Source organism: Xenopus tropicalis, chromosome 1, assembly GCF_000004195.4.
Source record: "Xenopus tropicalis strain Nigerian chromosome 1, UCB_Xtro_10.0, whole genome shotgun sequence".
NCBI lineage: Eukaryota > Metazoa > Chordata > Amphibia > Anura > Pipidae > Xenopus > Xenopus tropicalis.
The window spans coordinates 49,011,580-49,030,820 of record NC_030677.2 but is presented as its reverse complement, the minus strand read 5'-3'; the positions used below and the strand labels follow the sequence as shown (position 1 = coordinate 49,030,820).

General features: G+C 37.5%; 1 protein-coding gene across 1 annotated transcript in view; it reads left to right on the top strand.

The window, feature by feature from the left end:
* Positions 1–19,241, top strand: part of galntl6 (polypeptide N-acetylgalactosaminyltransferase like 6) — a 520,631-nt gene that overhangs the window by 451,045 nt on the left and 50,345 nt on the right. The window contains exon 8 of the mRNA XM_031895455.1: positions 15,733–15,840. Within this exon, the coding sequence (XP_031751315.1) occupies positions 15,733–15,840 (108 nt within the window). The remainder of the gene's footprint in view (positions 1–15,732; positions 15,841–19,241) is intronic.

The window sequence follows — 19,241 nt, the reverse complement described above, 5'->3', positions numbered from 1 at the left end:
AGAAGAGGGTCAACAAAAACAATATGGTATCAACAATGATACCTCAAGAGTACGACCCCCTTAGCTCAATCAGCAAAAATGCTTCAAAACTATATATAGTTTATATAGAATATAAAGTGGATGCAAAAGGGAGGATGGTAGATGAAGATGAATTTGGGAGCGGGCCAGGGCACAGGAGGGTCTGGTTGCGGGTGGCCCAATTTGCACACAAAGGAGAGAGGGTGCTGGTCTGGAGGGACCCATGGCACCCGACTCAAGTATAAGCCAAGGGTGACTTTGTCAGCACATTTTGGGTGCTGAAAAACTAGGCTTATACTCGAGTATATACAGTACTCTTTTGTTATTACAGAAAAATGAATTAAAAAAATAATATCATTTTTCAAAATGTTAAATATTTGATTAAAATAAAGTCTGTGGGAGATGGCCTTCCCATAATTTGAACTTTCTGGATAATGGGTTTCCGAATAACAGAACAGTACACCTGTACTATTTATTGTATTCAGGAATATCTGTTGCACCTACAGCTTTCTCTATAGAGAGGGCTCACTTTGCACTCAGTTGGCTAATGTAGTTATCTCCCCAGTATGATGTGCAGCTTCCCTTTTCTTCTGATTACCAGGGAACACGAGCAGCAGTTAGAAAAGAAAGTTTCTCATTTTTATGCTCACAATTGGAAGTTCTTTTGAGCTGAGTTTCAACTTTTCTCAGTAACTACATGTACACTAAATTCTGAGAATGAATAGCTGCAAGTATAAAAGGCACAATTTCAGGTTAAATGCTTTGCTCTACAGAACGAAGGGAGAAAGAATGATAAAAGGAAACAATTTCCAAATGCAGAAAAATGTGGAGCATCTTTTATGAAGCATTTGGGAATTTGGATATATCTTTCAACTTAAACCATTTCAGGTCTAAGCATGCATCTTTGCTAAGCTGAGAATTTATCTGCAAAGCTACCCGTAGCCTGACTGTTTTATAGCGGTTATCAGGCTGTATTTGGCGAGCTGTTTTCTCTTTTTGCAGCAAACAATGATTTTTGAAAACAACTGTAAAAGTGATATAAAGACAATTTTAGTCGAAAATGTATACACTGTAAAAAAATTAAGATTTTTAAACTGGAGCTCAGCATAGCACCGTCTGCAAATTGAAGCTGTAACATTTTTATATCTTTATTTATTGTACCAACAAATTTGAAAGGCTGCATGAGCTTAACAGTATGAGTGTTGATATTCTACTTTTCAACATAGACAGTAAAACAGCAAATAATATATATACAGTATAAAGGGCTATGTAGCAGATACAGGCAGATATCATGCCTCAATATCAGAATAGATTTTTGCTTTTCTTATTATTGCTTTTCTTAGTACATTCTTTGTTTAATAATTGGATATTAGAAGTCACCAGGGAGTTCTATGGCCACAAAAAAAGGCACTAAGCCACAGAACTCTACAATGATTTCCATTATCTTAATTATTAAGTCGTACATTGCTTCTTGTAATACACAGGGGCAGACTTACTATTCAACTGGGGAATCCAGGGGGATTCCCAGAAGTTCAGTAGGTTTTCTCAGTTGGAGCTTAATAATTCAGAAAAGTTTTGTTTCCACATTGTAATGCAGCAACATAAAACAGCTTATATATAAAACCCTGCTTTATCTAAATGAATAATTTTCATAAAAATATACTTTTTTTGTAGTATGTGCCACTGGGTAATCCTAAAAAGAAAATTGCCATTTTAAGTACTAAGGGCCGCCACCTGGGATCATAGGATTCATGGAGCATACAAACAAACCAAGGGCACACATACATGTTAGGTTACATCAGCCAATTAATGGATTTTAAGTGTTTCTATCATAGCTGATATGATTAAATTATTAAATAAATAAAAACAAGAATTAAAATGTTCCTTTTTTTATCTCCATAACTTTATGTCTGTCATGTTTACCAATTATGCTTCCTTTATTCACATACAGTCATGGTAGGATTTATAGTTCTCTAGCAGGGTCACAGGCTGATAAAATAAAAGCATTAGAGATATAGCTTCATTGTCGGCACATAATATATAATATGGAATTAAGAGTTTAAATCATGGAACTGGTGCCTTGTTCTGACCTGCAGGAAGTAACTAATTATATTTTAAAGGGCAACTACATACGTAAGTGTTGCTGCAGGATTGTGCCTACCATTGGGGAAAGCCTGTGCTGGCACATTGTATAGTCCTTTTTAAAGATGTTAAAGGTTATCTTGGGAGTTATCCTGTTATAGAGAGTGATATTTACCATAACTTTGGCAACAACTGCCAAGTCATAACCTCTTCTGGCTTTTAATAATTGGACTAGAACAAAATAGTTGTCCCATGGGAAGTGATACCTAAGGTGTATCCGGACTGCATAGAGACAAAAGCTGCTTAATCAAGGCTAAACTACAAGCTAAGCCATAGGTGCCACAGAAAATAATGTGCATTCAGCTCTACTAGGCAAAATGGAAAATAAAAAACAGAAGTACATATATTTTGGCTCTTTAATAGTAGCTAAAGGTGGACATTGCGGGTATCTGTGATATCAATATAGTGAACACTAAAATATGCACATAGAACTGTCTGGTGACTGATGTCAGTCAATATGGTCACAGAGAAATAACAATTTGTGGTTCTGCTAATCTGAATCTGAATGTAGTCTGCAAAAGAATAGGGATGTAGCGAACATCGCCAAAAATGTTCGCGAACCCGTTCGCGGACTTTCGACAAAACTCGCGAATATTCGCGAACTTTGCGAACCCCATAGACTTCAATGGGAAGGCGAACTTTAAAACCTAGAAAAGCCATTTCTGGCCAGAAAACTGATTTTAAAGTTGTTTAAAGGGTGCCACGACCTGGACAGTAGCATGCAGGAGGGGGATCAAGGGCAAAAATTTCTCTGAAAAATACTTTGTAAAAAAAACGCCAAAAATAACGCCAAAAAAAACGCAAGCTATTCCTATGTATACGCAAAGGCGAAAAACCGAAGCGGAAAAACGCGGCGGAAAAAACCGAGGCAAAAAAACGCGGCGCAAAAAAAACCGCGGCGAACCCAAAATGGCGAACATCGCCAAAAGTTCCCGAATTTAGTTCGCTACATCTCTACAAAAGAAGTTCTCCACTATTTGTGTTTTGCCTGCTAGATAAAAATTAGTATTCTACATTTATCAAAATAAATATGATACATTAAATTATATATATATTTGTACTAAATGAGCTGAAATGTTATAAGCAAAGTGTTCCTTTAGTGGCTTCTTAAACACAGTAACATTTTCTTCTTCTCTGGCACTGACAGATAAATCAATTCCTATTTCTGGTGCAAATAACAAGCTGCATTTTATAAGACCCAGAGGATACTTAATATGTTTTTTAAAATGACCGAAGAGTGCAAGAACTTTGTGTCTGTGTACCAGCTATGAATAGTCTTAGATGATGTATTAACTCATAAATAATTGAGCATAATATCACTTACAGTTTGTTGCATATAACAAATGTGTCTGCAGTCTGTTTGCCAAGGTACATCCTGTGATCGTTTATATTTAAAGCCCCAGTCTAAATCCAATAGGAAACAGCAAATGTAGTTACAAGAAAACCTAAACAAAATGCACTTCCATAATTTTTTTCATATTTATTTTATTCGCCAGGATGCCTTTGTGTGGTTGGCTGCCCTAGCCAAAGGTCATTTTAGACTTTCTACCACTAGAGGCCAAGTTTAAAATGGCAACCCCCTCTCAATCCTAAAAAAAAAAATCTGCACAATTTCATAAAAAAGCAAATTATCCCCAATATATATTTGCATGTATAAATACTGCATGCCTGAGAAACATACCATCTATAAAGGGACTCATTCTAAGCTGGAATGTCTCAGTTATGAAGAAAGACTGGCCAAGTTGAGTTTGTTTACACTGGAGAAAAGGGGGTCAGATGGGTTTTTTTGCCTTCCTTTGGATCAACTAGCAGTTAGGCAGGTTATATATAGGCATTATGGTTGAACGTGATGGATGTACGTCTTTTTTCAACCTAACTTACTATGTTACTATGTATTATTAGGTATTGACTATATGTGATGTGTAACTGCCTAGAAGCCACAGTAAGGGCCAACATAGCAGTCCTTGACCTTACATTACAGAGCTGTGTAAAACATTCTATGGCTAAAATCCAGTGTGATTTGATATAAAATAACAGACATATTTATAAATATCTATTTAAATGCTAAAGTGTGAATTTAAGAAAAAATCACTGGGGGTGCCTTTGTTGTCACTATAATCACTGACATGAAAATCAAGGATGGGTCCCCTCTTTTTTTTACTGAAGAGTTGCTGCAGTCTTATTGCTGACTCCCACGTATCCCCTATGCCAATTCAAGCTGAGAACAGGATCAGTACCATAAACCTCCAAAAGGTTCTGTACTGCACATGTGCCTGCATGGGTCAACACAGGGGATACCAAACAGGGGAACCCTGGGAGCAGTAAAGAAGACGGCAGCAATTAGCATGTTCCCAATAAGTTGGCACCCAGTAAATTTACTTTTCTTTTTGACTTAATACTGGGATTATGACAATGTGGAATTTAACTGCAGTCAGCTATGATTTGACTTATTTGATTTGTTATCTATGTTTGAATTCAAGTTTTTTCTGCAATTCTAGTTTTTTTAAATTTGGGTTTCCAAAACCTGAATGTCAATATTTATTAAGTGCAAAAATTCAAAAAACTTGAATCTATACTTGCATCTATAAGCTTGCAAGTTAATGTAGGAGTCAATGAGAGTTGTCCTAGGCATTTTTTTTTAAATCGAGTTTTTTAAATTTTTTGAGAATTTGTAGATCCATGGAAAATGATAAGTAGAATATGCATTGGATGCATTCAAGTTTTTTTCTTTGATTTTATTTGATCAAGGTTTTCAGATTTAAATTTGTATGTGTTGGTAGTGGGCAAATAAAGACTAATTTGTTGCCTCAGTGATCAAAGCAGGGGTCCCATTCAAATTCAGGTTCAATATTATACGTTTAGTGACTGGACACCCTGTCTTTGGGATATCTGATTTGTTTGGTATGTCCCTCATCCAATAGTTATATTTGGGTTCCATGTTTAAAATACACTTCCTATTCTAAAGAGGATCTCAAAGTTTTAGGTCCATAATTATTATAAATCTTGCCCCTTAGAGGCTTGTTTATCAATTTTCAAATTTGTGAATTATAGAAGTTTTTCTTAATTCAAATAAACTCAACATTTTAGCCAACTCGAATGCTTGCTTATTTATTAAAAACTTTGAATATAGAAAACTCGACTGAATTAAATCATGAAAAAAACTCAAATTCATTGAAATCATATCCTACTCATAATTTTCAATGGCTTTCAAAAGCTTTCAAAAAATTTGGAAAAAACTGCATACATTTTGCTTTGGGTAACTCCCATTGACTTCTACATGGACTTGCAAACTTTTAGATGCCAAAGTTTTACATTCAAATGTTTTGGGGGGGTTTTTGTTGCTTAATAAATATCAAACATTTAAATTCTGAAAACCGTAATTCTAATTTGGGGGTGGTTTGAGCAAAAATATGAATTCATGGAATCTGAACATTGCTAAAATGATTCTCATGCTGGAGCTAACCTGAGGCGGCTTCTGTGATGTCACCCCCCGTGGCCCCGGCCCTTAGATTTCCTGCGCCAGATGAGGGCCGGGGAGCTGCATTGCTAGTGCTGGGAGTGTAATTGTGCTTTCTGCACTAGCAGACCTGAATTTTCAGTTTAAAAATCAGAAATTCAGCTCTTAAAGTTACCAGGAGTGGCTTTTCACCACCCCTGGTAAACTTGGGTGTGCTGCCCCCGGAGGCGAGTTTCTCAACCCACCTTTTGGCAGCAATGCCCCTGAAATCACCTCTATAGGGACACCAGGCATGGATTTGTAGTGAATTTCCACATTTCGCAATTGGTGAATTGTTTTGTGAAATGCGTTTCAGAGATTTTTCACCATTTCTCTAATTTTCCTGTTGTTTCATTCATTTTTTGGCAAAGCGAAATGAGACAGATTCGCTCATCATTATTTATATGTCCTGTAGTATGACACTGTGGCTATTAAGGAAGCAGACATATGACTTGTTTGGCATCATCTGGTGATATATTTGCTCAAACTTGTAAATGTAAATACTGTTATTTTGAAATTTCGTTAAATGTTGCCATTAATGCTATGCATTACCGAGTAGTGATAATTTGCATTTAAGTTTCTTCTTAGCGTGCTTATATTTCAGTTTAAATCAGATCTGGATGTGCTTTAACTTAATATCTTTCTTCTGAAGTTTTTTCAGTTTTAATTAAATTGGTTTGTGCTACTCCCTTTGTGGCCAGCCAGACCTGTTATACACTGCTGTGTGATATATTATGTAGGCCACAGCTGCTGTTTAACTGAGCTAGTAATTAGAGCAGTAACTTCAAATACAGAATCAAGTGTGGCATATTGATTGGAAGAAATAAAACATGCCCTAGTGGATTATGGTTTTCTGCAGACTGTAGATATTTTCCTTGATGAAAGTATGATGGTGTCTGGATATATTAGTGCAATTCCCATTTTAAGACATTTTCAAATTTTAAAGATATTGTATCAGCAACATTGCAAGCCCACAGGAATACAATGTATAAATGGAAATGTCCCATGTTACATTGTGTTTAGTGGAATCTAACTCTTTGTGACCTTATGGATTTTAGTGTGCAACTCTGTCTGTCAGTAACTGCTTCGCTGTAAGTCCATGATTATTATTTCAGTCATGCTGTCTATCCACATTTTAGCCTTTGCTTTGCCCAGTAGTCCCATGTGCCCTCTCCTCACATTTTGTGCCTAAACTAACTGAGCTTTAATTAAACTATGAGTCCTTCCAGTCACCAAACTGGGTTTATTCCTTGCGTTTTTGCAGTCAATGGAGCTCTCAACATTTTAATATCGGTTTCAAATCTTTCCTTTCCTGTACTTTAGCCTTTCTGATATTCCAATTCCTGCTGCCATTTATTACTGGTAGGAAGATTTCCCTGGCCACACCAACCATTGTTGTAAATATGGTTTCTCTGCTTTTGAATATCTTGTCCATAGCTTCCCCCTCCCCCAAGAAGCAAAAGACTTAAAAGGGATTCTGTCATTTATAGTGCTGTTTTTATTTCTAAATTATACTGTGCACATTGTAAATAATTCATTTTACCATCTATGATTTTATTTGTGAACCAATAAATGTATATTTTTAGTTCTAATATTGGTTCTAATATTGGTGTGTAGGCAGCCATCTCAGGTCATTGTGCCTGATCCTGTGCTTTCAGAAAGAGCCAGCACTTCACAATGCAACTGCTTTCAGATATGCTATTGTTTCTTCTACTCACTGTAACTGACTGTAAGCCGGACTTGTGTATTTTTCTAATAAGTGCTATTCTCATATCTACTACTAGGTGTGGCATGGGAGCATTTTTTTTAGCAACACAGTTGACAGGGATCTGCTATCTTGCTACCTTCCCATTGTTTTTCTGAGAGGCTGCTGGGAGGGAAAGGGAGGGGGTGACCACTCCAACTTGCAGCACAGCAGTAAAGAGCACAAGTCTCATGGCTGAGGGAACTAAGACATATCTAGCCCCAAATCAAATTTCAAAATGAAATATAAAAATTCTGTAAGGAGCACTATTAATTGATGCTTTACAGAATTTTCCTGGTGCAGTCATAATCTCCAATGATCTTTGAGCCCAAGAAAATGAAATCTCTTAGTGCCTCCACTTTTTCCTATACTATTTGCATATTGTCGAAAGGGCTAGCTGACACTGTTGCTTCTTTGTCTGCTTTTAGATTCTGCAGTAGACAAATAAGATGTCCCTGTACCCTCATATCTATAAGGACTAGTCACAGTCTGTTATGTTCAACATAGTCAAAGGCTTTAATGCAGTCAATCAAGCTCATTTGAAACCTGCCAGTACATCTTGGTCCATATATTGATGGAGTCTAGGTTGCTGGATCATTATCTTGCGTATGTGATAAGTGAAATTGTACAGTAATTAGAACACGCTTTGTATGATATTGCCCTTTTTAGTACTGGGCTAAAGATTCAACTTTTCCGGTCCAATAGCCACTGATTGTTACAAATTCCTTGGCATATTGCATACAATAGAAAAACAACATGCTGTATGTGGGCACTGATGGATTGTATTTCAGCAGAGCACCAATATACTGCCACCCTCAAAACTCACTGCACAAAGGAGCAAGAGATTTGAAAGTCAATGAAAAAGAAGAAAACTCTGAGTCCTGTACGGAACATGTAACAACTGAGGCAGCAAACACAGCAGCTGCTTTCTCAATTCAGAATTGAGAAAGCAAGTTAGACAACTGGCAAAATGTCTTTAAAAAAACACAGCAAGTCCTGTTGATTTAAATAATTACTACAGATAATATTTCTACCTTGCTGTGGGACACAGTCAATTTTATTCAAGTTGGTGGCTATAGAGAAATATAAAGATTTTAAGATTTTTTAATATGACACTAGCCCCCCTATGTAATTAAAGGCACTAAGTTTGTTCAGTAGCAGTAACCCATATCAACTACTAAGACGTTTGCTTTTAAACAGGTGACCAGTAAATTCTACCTGGTTGAAATGGGTTAGTGCTCCTGGACAAAGTTAGTGCCCTTTTTTATATAAGCATATATATATATATATATATATATATATATATATATTTATATTATGTAAGCAATATAAAATAGAGTATTCACACACATACTATATAAGAACACATTACCTAGTTTTGTATACTGTGGGCATATTTTTCTTTGACTCTTAGGGGCCGATTCATTAAAACACAAGTTCGAATCCCGAATGGGAAAAATTCAGATTGGATACGATAATTTCTGAAGATCGCAAATATCACGAAAATGCTTACAAAAAAATCGTATTAGTCACGATAATATCGTATTGGCGATCCGAAAGTCACAAAATTTTCGTACCGAACGATTGTAAACAGCGGCAGAACGTTTCCGAGTTTTTTGGGCAAGCATACAAAAAAGATGCGCGGAGTACGAAAAAGTCACGCAAGCGCGAAAATACGCTAGGAGCGTTCGAATGAATGCTGCGAGCGTTCGTGTCTTAATAAATCTCCCCCTTAGTTATGACCTCTTTTGTAATTAGTGTATGTCATACTGTATGTAATACACTTGTAACCCTTTCTTGGCTGTAACAAGCCAACAGCACGGCTAGATAGGCCTTGAGCATGGGGTACACGTGACTCAATCCTTCAGGATGGGCCTTCGCTATGTGGAAGTAACCAAACGGAGCTATGGTGTAGTGCAACTACAACCCACTGTAGCTGTGTGCAGTGCAGAATAACAAATGGGCGCCAGAAGGTTCTTGCAGTTTAACAGTAGAACTGGTTTATTTTCAGCAACAAGCAACTTGCAGGGTTTTGCAATATACTCACACATCAGTTAGCATAGCTTTCTCTGAGGACAGCACAGAGAGGGGGCACACCCGCTCCTCCCAACTCCCCTTGAGCCCGGGCAGGGTCAGTGCCACCGGTTCAGTTGCTCACTCTGTGGAACAGTCAGCTGGATACCACACTCCTCAGGCCCCACGGCAACTTTGGATCAGGGTTCAATCTACCTGCCTCCTAGGTCTAAACCGTGGCCCTACACTAAGGCAACAATCCTGTCTGGAAGGGTACTCCCACAGCTACTTTCCTCTGAGCCAAACTGCTCGTGCTTTCTTCCCTCACTATCTCACTTTACTAGAAAGTGCTCCACAAAACTTGCTATCTAACTGGTCCTCATTCACGGGGTCCCTGTCCCCGACTTCACCAGAGTGGCTGACCACACTCTGGGGCACATGGCTTTACTGGAGGCCTAGTCTTCTCCCTCCAGGCTCAATGCTCCTCTCAGAACACAGGCAGCCAAAGAGACAGACCCACCCCCTGCTAAGCACTATATCAGAGTGCCAAGGGAGTGGTCTCCCTGTGAACCAATAATCACACATCTGAACTCAAAACTGATACAGGGGTCTTTGCCCAGTAACAGCACAAAACCAGGAAGCTGCAGGGTTTAAAGCCATAGGGACTAGTTAACCCTATGGATCCCTACACACTGTACTGATCTTTGTTATATGATCATTGATGTCACAGTGGATGGTGTGCTTTCATTAGTTCATTAGAGGTGTTTATAGTGTTTCTATTGATTCTGAAATGGGTTAGTTAAATGGACTATCTGAATCAAGAAAAATACAATGTTTGGACCATGTAACTACCATGAATACAGAGGTTGGTCCATCCATCCATTTATCCATTAGGAACCACAAGTATAGCATGACCTTGTGATTTGTGACTTTGGATCTAACAGTTTTCCTGTTCACTGGGTTTGCTAGTTTTGCCTGCCTCTACTAGTGTTATTCTTTTTATGGCCATTCTCTTAATACTGTTTAGTAATTTTACTTATGGCACGTGTGTATGGTGTTTTCGTTTATCCTACAATGCAACATTCCATGACCCCCATTCCACTACAGTCAGAAATGCTAGATGCACCAAACACCATTGTACCATTTAGTCAATTGCATAAAAATAAGGACAACTTGCATTTGAAATGTGAGCAGCACCAACAGACAGGACAAAGGTTTTTATTCCAACTCCATCACATGTGTTTCAACTTGCGCTACATAGAGTGCCTACAGGCACAACCTAGTACAGGCACAGAGATGCCTTGAGACAACATGTATATATGCAGGTAGACACAAGAGCATTTTATAAGGCATTTTAATGGGTGCAATTATTTTCCTATTTTTGCGCATCACTATGTCTAGGGATTAGCCCTTATGTTTTGTAGTTTCTGTCCAGTGATCTACTTTTCGGCACATATGGAAGACCTCTTTTTGCATTTCTTTATGGACACCCCATCCCTACCATGACAACCCATTACTTGATTAGTAAATATTCAATTTATGTAGTTTAATCATGTAAAAATTGTATTTTTCACCATGGAAACTCTTGCTATATGCAATGAAAAAGGGAAGATTGTGTCATACTGACCATGATCTTCCTTTCCTGTAAGAACTCCACGTTAGTACTCACTGGGATGGTGGCCCCTTCCACCTGTTTCCATCAGAAGGACCTTCCCCAAATATTTAAAAGACCGAAACCACCCTCCTACCAGTGTCTTTGTAACACGCTTCTAAAACTAAGTATGACACAATCTTCCCTTTTCCCATTACAAACTCCACGTTGGTACTCACCGGGACGTAGCAAGCTACTATTTTCCCAGTGGGAGGGTAACACGCTTAAACAAACCTGCAATAAGGAATACCATAACTTCACAGAGAACCTACAATCGTGCAACTTTATAAGTGAACATAACGGGACTCCAGGAGGAAATACCCGAAATAGGAAAGTCTACAATATATACCTATAAATAGGTATAAATAATCCTGAATTATATACTTTAGAGAGTGAAAGGTGAGAGAAAACCACCAGACTAAGGAGAAGATAGAAATATTGATTGCCAGAAGCAACACACTTGAAAAGCAATTGTCGGACGCGTAGTTTTTTTGACACACTCGTCCGCCATTTCACGGATTATTCGCTTTTTCCCTAATCTTTTCAAAGGGACAGATTTGCTCATCACTAACTATAAGGTACATATGAGGCATGTACCATAAACCCCTACTGAAAGTAGACACAGATGCCTAGTGTAATCAGGTCTGTTCTAACCGCTAACTGACAGCTGCCTGATAATCTACCCAAGATGAAAATCACTTACATAGTGTAAGATACTGTAGGGTTGATTCACTAAAGTGCGATAAGCGTTATCGCAAGCTTTTTTTGGTTTAACATTGACGCGAAAAAAACGCGCGATTCGCTAAAGTATTGTTGCATGCGTTAAGTCACATATTGCATGCGCTAAATGCGTTAATTTTCGCGCAGAAATAATACTAACGCATGATTTACAAACACATAGACGCACTAATTATCACATTAGTCTATGCAAAAATTAACACCTACTTGGGGCAGGTGGTAATTATAGAAAATTGTGCTTTGTGAGCTTTTGGCAACACAACATGGACTTGGCAGTGTGATTTTTTTCAAGTATGGGGGACAATTATTAATATATGAACGCTCCTAGCATATTTTCTGTGATTTCATACTTTTCGCGACAATTTTGTAGTTTGCGACAAAATTTTTGGGAAAAAATCATATTGTTGCGCCGAGTACGAAAGTTTCAAATTTATTCAAGATTCGGTATTGTGACTTTCCTTGGGCCAGGTTGGAGCTGCACAGAAGGATCAAAGTCGGAATCCAGGATCCAGTCGCTTATGATCATTACATACGAAAATTTAGTGATTTTCGGATCACCAATACGATATTATCATGACTAAACCGCTCATCGCGAGTTAAATTACGCAAACAACATCGCATCTAAATTAACGCAAGTATCCTTTTAGTGAATCGTGGGTTGTCGTGAAAAATAAGAAGCGATAAAAATTTTAATGCATGCTATAAATAGTGCTCGTTTTATCGCACTTTAGTGAATCAACCCTTGTGTGTTGGGGAACAAAAATAACAATGGAATTACCAGTACCAACCAATCCATCCTAATCTTCATACAAAAAACATAAATACATATAGAGAAAATCAGCCCCCACAAGCAGTTGACTTCAGGACTGGACAGGGCTGGTAATGAGCAAATGTTTCCCTTTGCTAAAAACGTTTTCACACTCAATGAATTTTTGGCAAAATTTTGCAGCATATTCATGAATAATGAATCAATGGCAGAATGCATAATTTCAAAGCGAATCCATGCCTGGCGAAAAATTTCACTCATCACTAGACAGGGCATATGAATAATCCATTAGACTAAAGCTTTATTGGGTAAGATGGCTAAAATGTACTTTAATTCAGGTGTGGGCAAACCCTCTCTCTACATATCAACAATATTATTTGAAGTCCAGAAAACAAAGGCATATCTAGAAAAGTTACCTACACAGAGAGCCCTGTGACCATGTAACGTAGGTTGATGATCAGATGAAAAAAAGCTTGACAAATTGCAGTACAAGTTACAACTTATTTCTATTTATCCACAAGACGAAAACTCACAAAGCTGGTAGAGGCAGAGGATAGCACTGTCCTTCACTAACAGCAAACTCCTTCAAGACTAGCGATGAGCAAATCTGTCCAGTTTTGCTTCACTAAAAAATTTGCGAATATTTCAAAACATTTGCAAAACGCAGAAAAATTTGCGAAAATGTCACCCGTCAAAAAACGCAACAATACGTTTGACACGTGAAAATTCTTTCAATGAGAGAGACAGTTCTTTTTGGTGCAAGACAATTCTTTTGATGAGAGACAATACTTTTTGATGCGAGAGACAATACTAGTGCTTCTTGTATGCACAGAGCAGCCTATTTCAAACAATACATTCATAGAAACAACAGAGAGACTAATACACTATATTGAACATATTAAATAAATATTAAATAAAAATGCAGTATTAACTTTAAAATAAAGCGGCATGTGCCATGCATAATTTACATTCTCAGGGATAAATATTTTTGGAATAATACAGTGGAAGAAAATAAGAAAGAGCAGATGGGTTGAGTCCCAATCTATACCTATATATACCATATACTTTTATATATACATATGCATACCATATATACCTATATGTTATCTGTCACACAGTACAGTATCAAGGGATGCCAGAGTATAGGATATTTTGTGAGGATATGGCTTACCAAGTAGTGTTTTCAGTAGCACAAAAGGATGGTAGTGATTTGCCAACAAGACTGAATTCCTAGAAGGCAGTCAAGCAACCTTTAAATAGTAATAAAATGTAATAAGATACGACGGATATTATTAAACCTTATAAACACACAGGATATAAAAGTTATTGCAAAAAATATTGCTGAATAAACAGAATAAAATATCAAAATAAGATTAAAAATTGCAAACATCAAGTCAGGATGTCCATCGGCTGATATTAAATCCATTTTTCAGTCTTATAGAAAAAAGCCTTATAGATATAATTTAAATCACAGGGTCAGGCAATTCCGTTTAGATGACGGCATGGGGCAGATATATATAAATGACATAGATTACTGCAAATACCACATTTATAATGCAAACAACAGTTTTGATTAAACAACAACCTTGATATATTCAGACTTCTGAGAAGCTTATGGAATAGAATACAAAGGAAATGGGAAAAAGCAAATGGGACTGGTCCCAATAAATGGTACATTAACAATGGGCTAAACACTGTGAATATGTGCAAAATCTTTTTTATTGCCCTTCCATGAGAATCCGTCTTAATGGCGCAAGTTAATATGATACAGGTATTTGTTTTTTTCAGATATAGTCACTGGTTGAAAATTCTTTACTGCCTCGATTTTCACTGCTTGTCTATACTGGACATTTTGTTACCCACAATCCTCCCATCAAGCTGCTGTGTGACACCTTAGACGAAAATACAGTCACTTAAAATACCCAACATGAATAAAAAAATTATTCTTTTAGAGAAAATATTATGAGAATTCCAATTCTGCTTGGTTCCACAGTCACTATGAAGAAGCTACAGGAGTTGTCAAAGGCATTGGAGGGCATAGCTAGAGTTTGTATACTGCACAGGAGGGTCTTAGGGCTGTGACACATGGGGAAATCAGTCGCGCCGCAACAAATTTCCCTTGTCGCGGGTGACTAATCTCCACAAAATGCCATCCCACCAGCTAGAATGTAAATCGCCAGTGGGATGGTATACACTCTGACGCGATTTGGCGAAGTTGCTTGAGAGGAAACTTCAGCAACTTCAGCAAACCATGCCGTGTATGCCATCCCACCGCCGATTTACATTCTAGCCAGTGGGATGGCATTTCAGGGAGATTAGTCACCCACGACAGTGTGTAACAGCCCTTAAAGAAACAGTAACACCAAAAAATTCAAGTGTACAACAGTAATTACAATATAATGTACTGTTGCCCTGCACTGGTAGAACTGGTGTGTTTGCCTCTAAAAGATAACTATCTTTATATAAACAAAGCTGCTGTATAGCAATGGGGGGGGGGGGGCAGCCATTCAAAGGAGAAAAGGTACAGGTAACTGAGCAGATAACAGATAAAACCTCATTATATTCTACAGAGCTTATCTGTTATTTAACCCATGCCATTTCTCCTTTCTTCCAACTTGGATGGCTGCCCCTATGGCTACACAGCAGCATTGTTTATATAAGCTATGATAGTGTTTCTGTAGCAAGCACACTAGTTTTTCCAGTGCAGAGCAGCAGTACAAATTTTTTTAATGTATTTAAACCAATTTAATTTTTTTTGTGTTACTGTTCCTTTAAGGTTTGGGAATGATAAAAGTCACCGTAAAAATAGGAATTTCGATACAACCAACAATGTGAACATTCAGACGGTCGTCCCAGTGAAACATGGCTTTCTCTGTTCAAGTTGAGAAATCAGCTCTGCTTTTGCAGGGATCATATATCTTTGATACAATAAATATAAAACATTTTGTTTGTTTGATTGTTTATGTTGCTTTTCTTTCAAAAGTATTTTTATGGAAGAATCATATAGATCTAACAGCAGGCTGGTATGAGGTACGCAGATATATAGACAATGCCATCTACTGTTTATTAAATAGTGTGAAGACACACACACAATGAAATCAATGAGAGAAGCAAAGAGATGGATTATGTTTTGAAGATGCTAATGAGTTTTGTTATGCCCGTAGGTGTGGATGTGTGGTGGAGAAATGTTTGACGTGCCTTGTTCCAGAGTAGGTCACATATACCGCAAGTACGTGCCTTACAAAGTGCCAACAGGAACAAGTCTTGCAAGAGTAAGTATCATTATTAAACTTCTTTAATAATTGTCCTTTATAGAATCATGTCAAATGACAGGAAAAGTTACACTTTGCCTATAAGCACTACCAGAAATTAAAGGGAAAGTATGCCCTACAATATGTTGTTGTTATGTTGTTTAATTAGTCAGCAAATTGTGATGTTGCATGTTTTATCGTGCATACAAAATAATTTTTTCTTTGCATATTTGCAATAGTAAACATGTCAGCTGCGATGCTAACCTAGTATATTGCCTTGTGGTCCCTACACTCTGTTGTATATAGCCCAGTGCTGCTGAGCTTTATATTTTTTTTCCAGATTTCTAGACCCATGATAAATTATACTCTTTTGTTTTCATATGAAATTTTTTCATATTTATTGTACAGGTATCGGACCCCTTATCCGGAAACCCATTATCCAGAAAGCTCCGAATTACGGAAAGCCCGTCTCCCATAGACTCCATTATAAGCAAATAATTCTGAATTTTAAAACTGATTTCCTTTTTTTATGTAGAAATAAAACAGAACCTTGTAATTGATCCCAACTAAGATATAAATAATCCTTATTGGATGCAAAACAATCCTATTGGGTTTAATTAATGTTTTATTAATTTTTTAGTAGACTTAAGGTATGGAGATCCAAATTACGGAAAGACCCCTTATCCGGAATACCCTTGGTCCCGAGCATTCTGGATAATGGGTCCTATACCTGTACCGTAATGAGTTCTAAAAAGATCAAAGCAGGATGGCTGCAGTTTGGATTTAACTCAGGGATTCATTATGTACAGACTGCCACAGGGACAAAGGTAAATGAGTAATTAGCTCTGTCAAAAATTCCATGGCTGAGGGTTAAAGGAGAAGTAAAGGTTAAGTCACTTGGGGGTGCCAAAATGTTAGGCACCCCCAAGTGACTTTAATCGCTTACCTTGTACCCCAGGCTGGTGCCCCTGGAGAAAACAGCACCAGCCCGGGGTAGCTGCGAGCATCTCCTCACTTGGGGGTGCCTAACATCTTGGGGGCAGAAAAATCAGATCTTTTGATTTTCGAACTCACATAAACTCCTGAGAGATTTGTGATTAAAAAAATTGTGATGTATTTATTAATAGTCACAATAATATGTAAGTTGAGCGTATGAAAGTTTCTAGTCATTATTTTTCACAAACAGGAAGTGCTCAGCGGTCATTTTAGGAGCATTCGTGCTCATTTTTGGAAAACATTAATGTGTTTAAATTTCACTTGAAACTGTGTGAAATAGAAAACAATGATGTGATTAACTTCCCCTTGAAAGTGTGTGAAATAGGAAATATTGATGTTTATATAATGAGTTTAACTTGAAAATGTGCCAAGGACAGGCTGTCACTGACTATTCTATTTCTTTTCTAAGCCTCCATAGGACTCAGCAGCTTAAACCTGGCATACTATTTGTCAGTCTAAAAAAGTCATAAAGTTTTAAAAACCTCAAACGTTCGTGGTTTTCAGGAAAATACTCAGAACTATCTTGAATTTTTTGAGAAAAAAACAAAACAATCGTATTCTGCCAAAAACATATATGAAAATATGTAAAAATCTGTAAATTCTTCTCAGAAAACCTTAGTAAATGGGCCCCTTAATGTGTATATATAATACACCATGTTTCCTTTAATTGCACTTACTATGCTAATGGTGCACTAGGTGGAAGCAGCTGTTGGAGAATAACACTGTGACACACTGTCATACAGAGAAGAGACACACAACTGAGCATCCTTGAGTTATCACTAACATGTCATCATAGTGATTCTGCCTCCTTTATGTGGCTGGGAGCTACAAAGCAATGGACTTCCATATTATGACAATATGAGCCATTTATGCCCCCCCTCCCACATGTGGTGTGGGCAAGGATATTTTATTAGTGGGGGGACTAGCACCCAAATGTTATGACAACATGAGTTCAATGAATAGGGTTTGTGCTAACTATACATTTTGCCTAATGTTTTAATCACAAAAAAAATATTGTTTTTGTTATTTCTTGAGCATGTCAGAGCAAATACAACCTTCTCAATGTACCCTTAATTTTAAGTATTTTTTTAGTTAGGAATCCATTTTGAATGCATGTTCTCTGTGCACTGGTGATATAATGATCTACCTCACAAGGAACAAACATGGAGTAGCTTCCCATTTACAATGTTTATGCTAAGAAATAACAAAACCCCTACATAGTTCCTGATTAAAACAATAGGCAAATTTAAACTGAACTCTTATAGAATTCTGAATTCTTATAGGAAACAAAAAGATCTAAAATCATAGAAATCAGTAACTGCTGAGATGGTTCGCTGTACATGTCGAACTTTTGGGGCAGCAGCTTATCCACTGCAGTGCTCTCATCTGCTGTCATTGCTATCTCCTGCCTTATATTCTTTTCTAATCTTTACTTTTTAAAATTCTAAAACTCTCTCCCTCTTTATAAAGGCAGAAATAAATCTACTTAGTGTTTTTCAAATCTTAGTTCCTACTTCTTAGAGCAGTAACACAATGGGAGTCCTTTGCCCAAGGCCCAGACACAAGCGCTAGTATTCATTTACTGAGCACTTGGATCCAGGCATTTCTGACTTCTGTAACTCTCCCAGCATTGTAGTGTGGTGCAGGGTGCACAGGGCAGTGCTAATGGGTGTAAACTACTGACCTGTACTGTACTGAACTGTACTGATGCCTGCCTTAACTTGTGCCTCCATCAGACTGTCCTTCATGAATACAGCACTGTGAAATGCAGGCAGCACTGTATTCATGTGGAAAGCTCAGGCCTTTGTGCCCCATTTTGGACCCACAAGCACACACAATCACACACAAATCGTTAATGACTCCTATACGTGATTCACTCTTGGCACTTATGGATAGTGGTTGTAATTATTTTAAATGACTGTAGTTCTAAATTTTTCTTACCCACCCCCTAACATTGCAAAACTTCTCTCCTCTTTACCAGTCTTTTTATCATCTTTTTATTGTCCTGGGGTGGGAAGGTAAAAAGAGGGCAATGTAATGAGAGCAATGCACTCTGCCTATTGATTTGATATAGATGCAAAATGCGCTGAAAGATATGGGAAGCAATGTATAGGGTTGATTGCATGAACTACGTGAAATAATAATAGATAATGTGGAATTCATACAGTGCATAATAAATCAATTAAACTGCATTTCTGCAGATCAAGTTGAATAGTTCTGCAATATCTACCGTCATGATGATCTTCTGCTATGTTCCCTACAGTGACAGACATACCTTATAGCTTCGCTTGCACAGCGCAGAGCATTTCTCTTCCCGAGCAGTGCAAATTACTTATTTATTTATGGGAAAGTGTGATTTTACAGGTCAGTACCTTCTGAGAGGCTCCTGAGAGCGGTTTCCAAAGTGGAAATTGTAACTGATAACC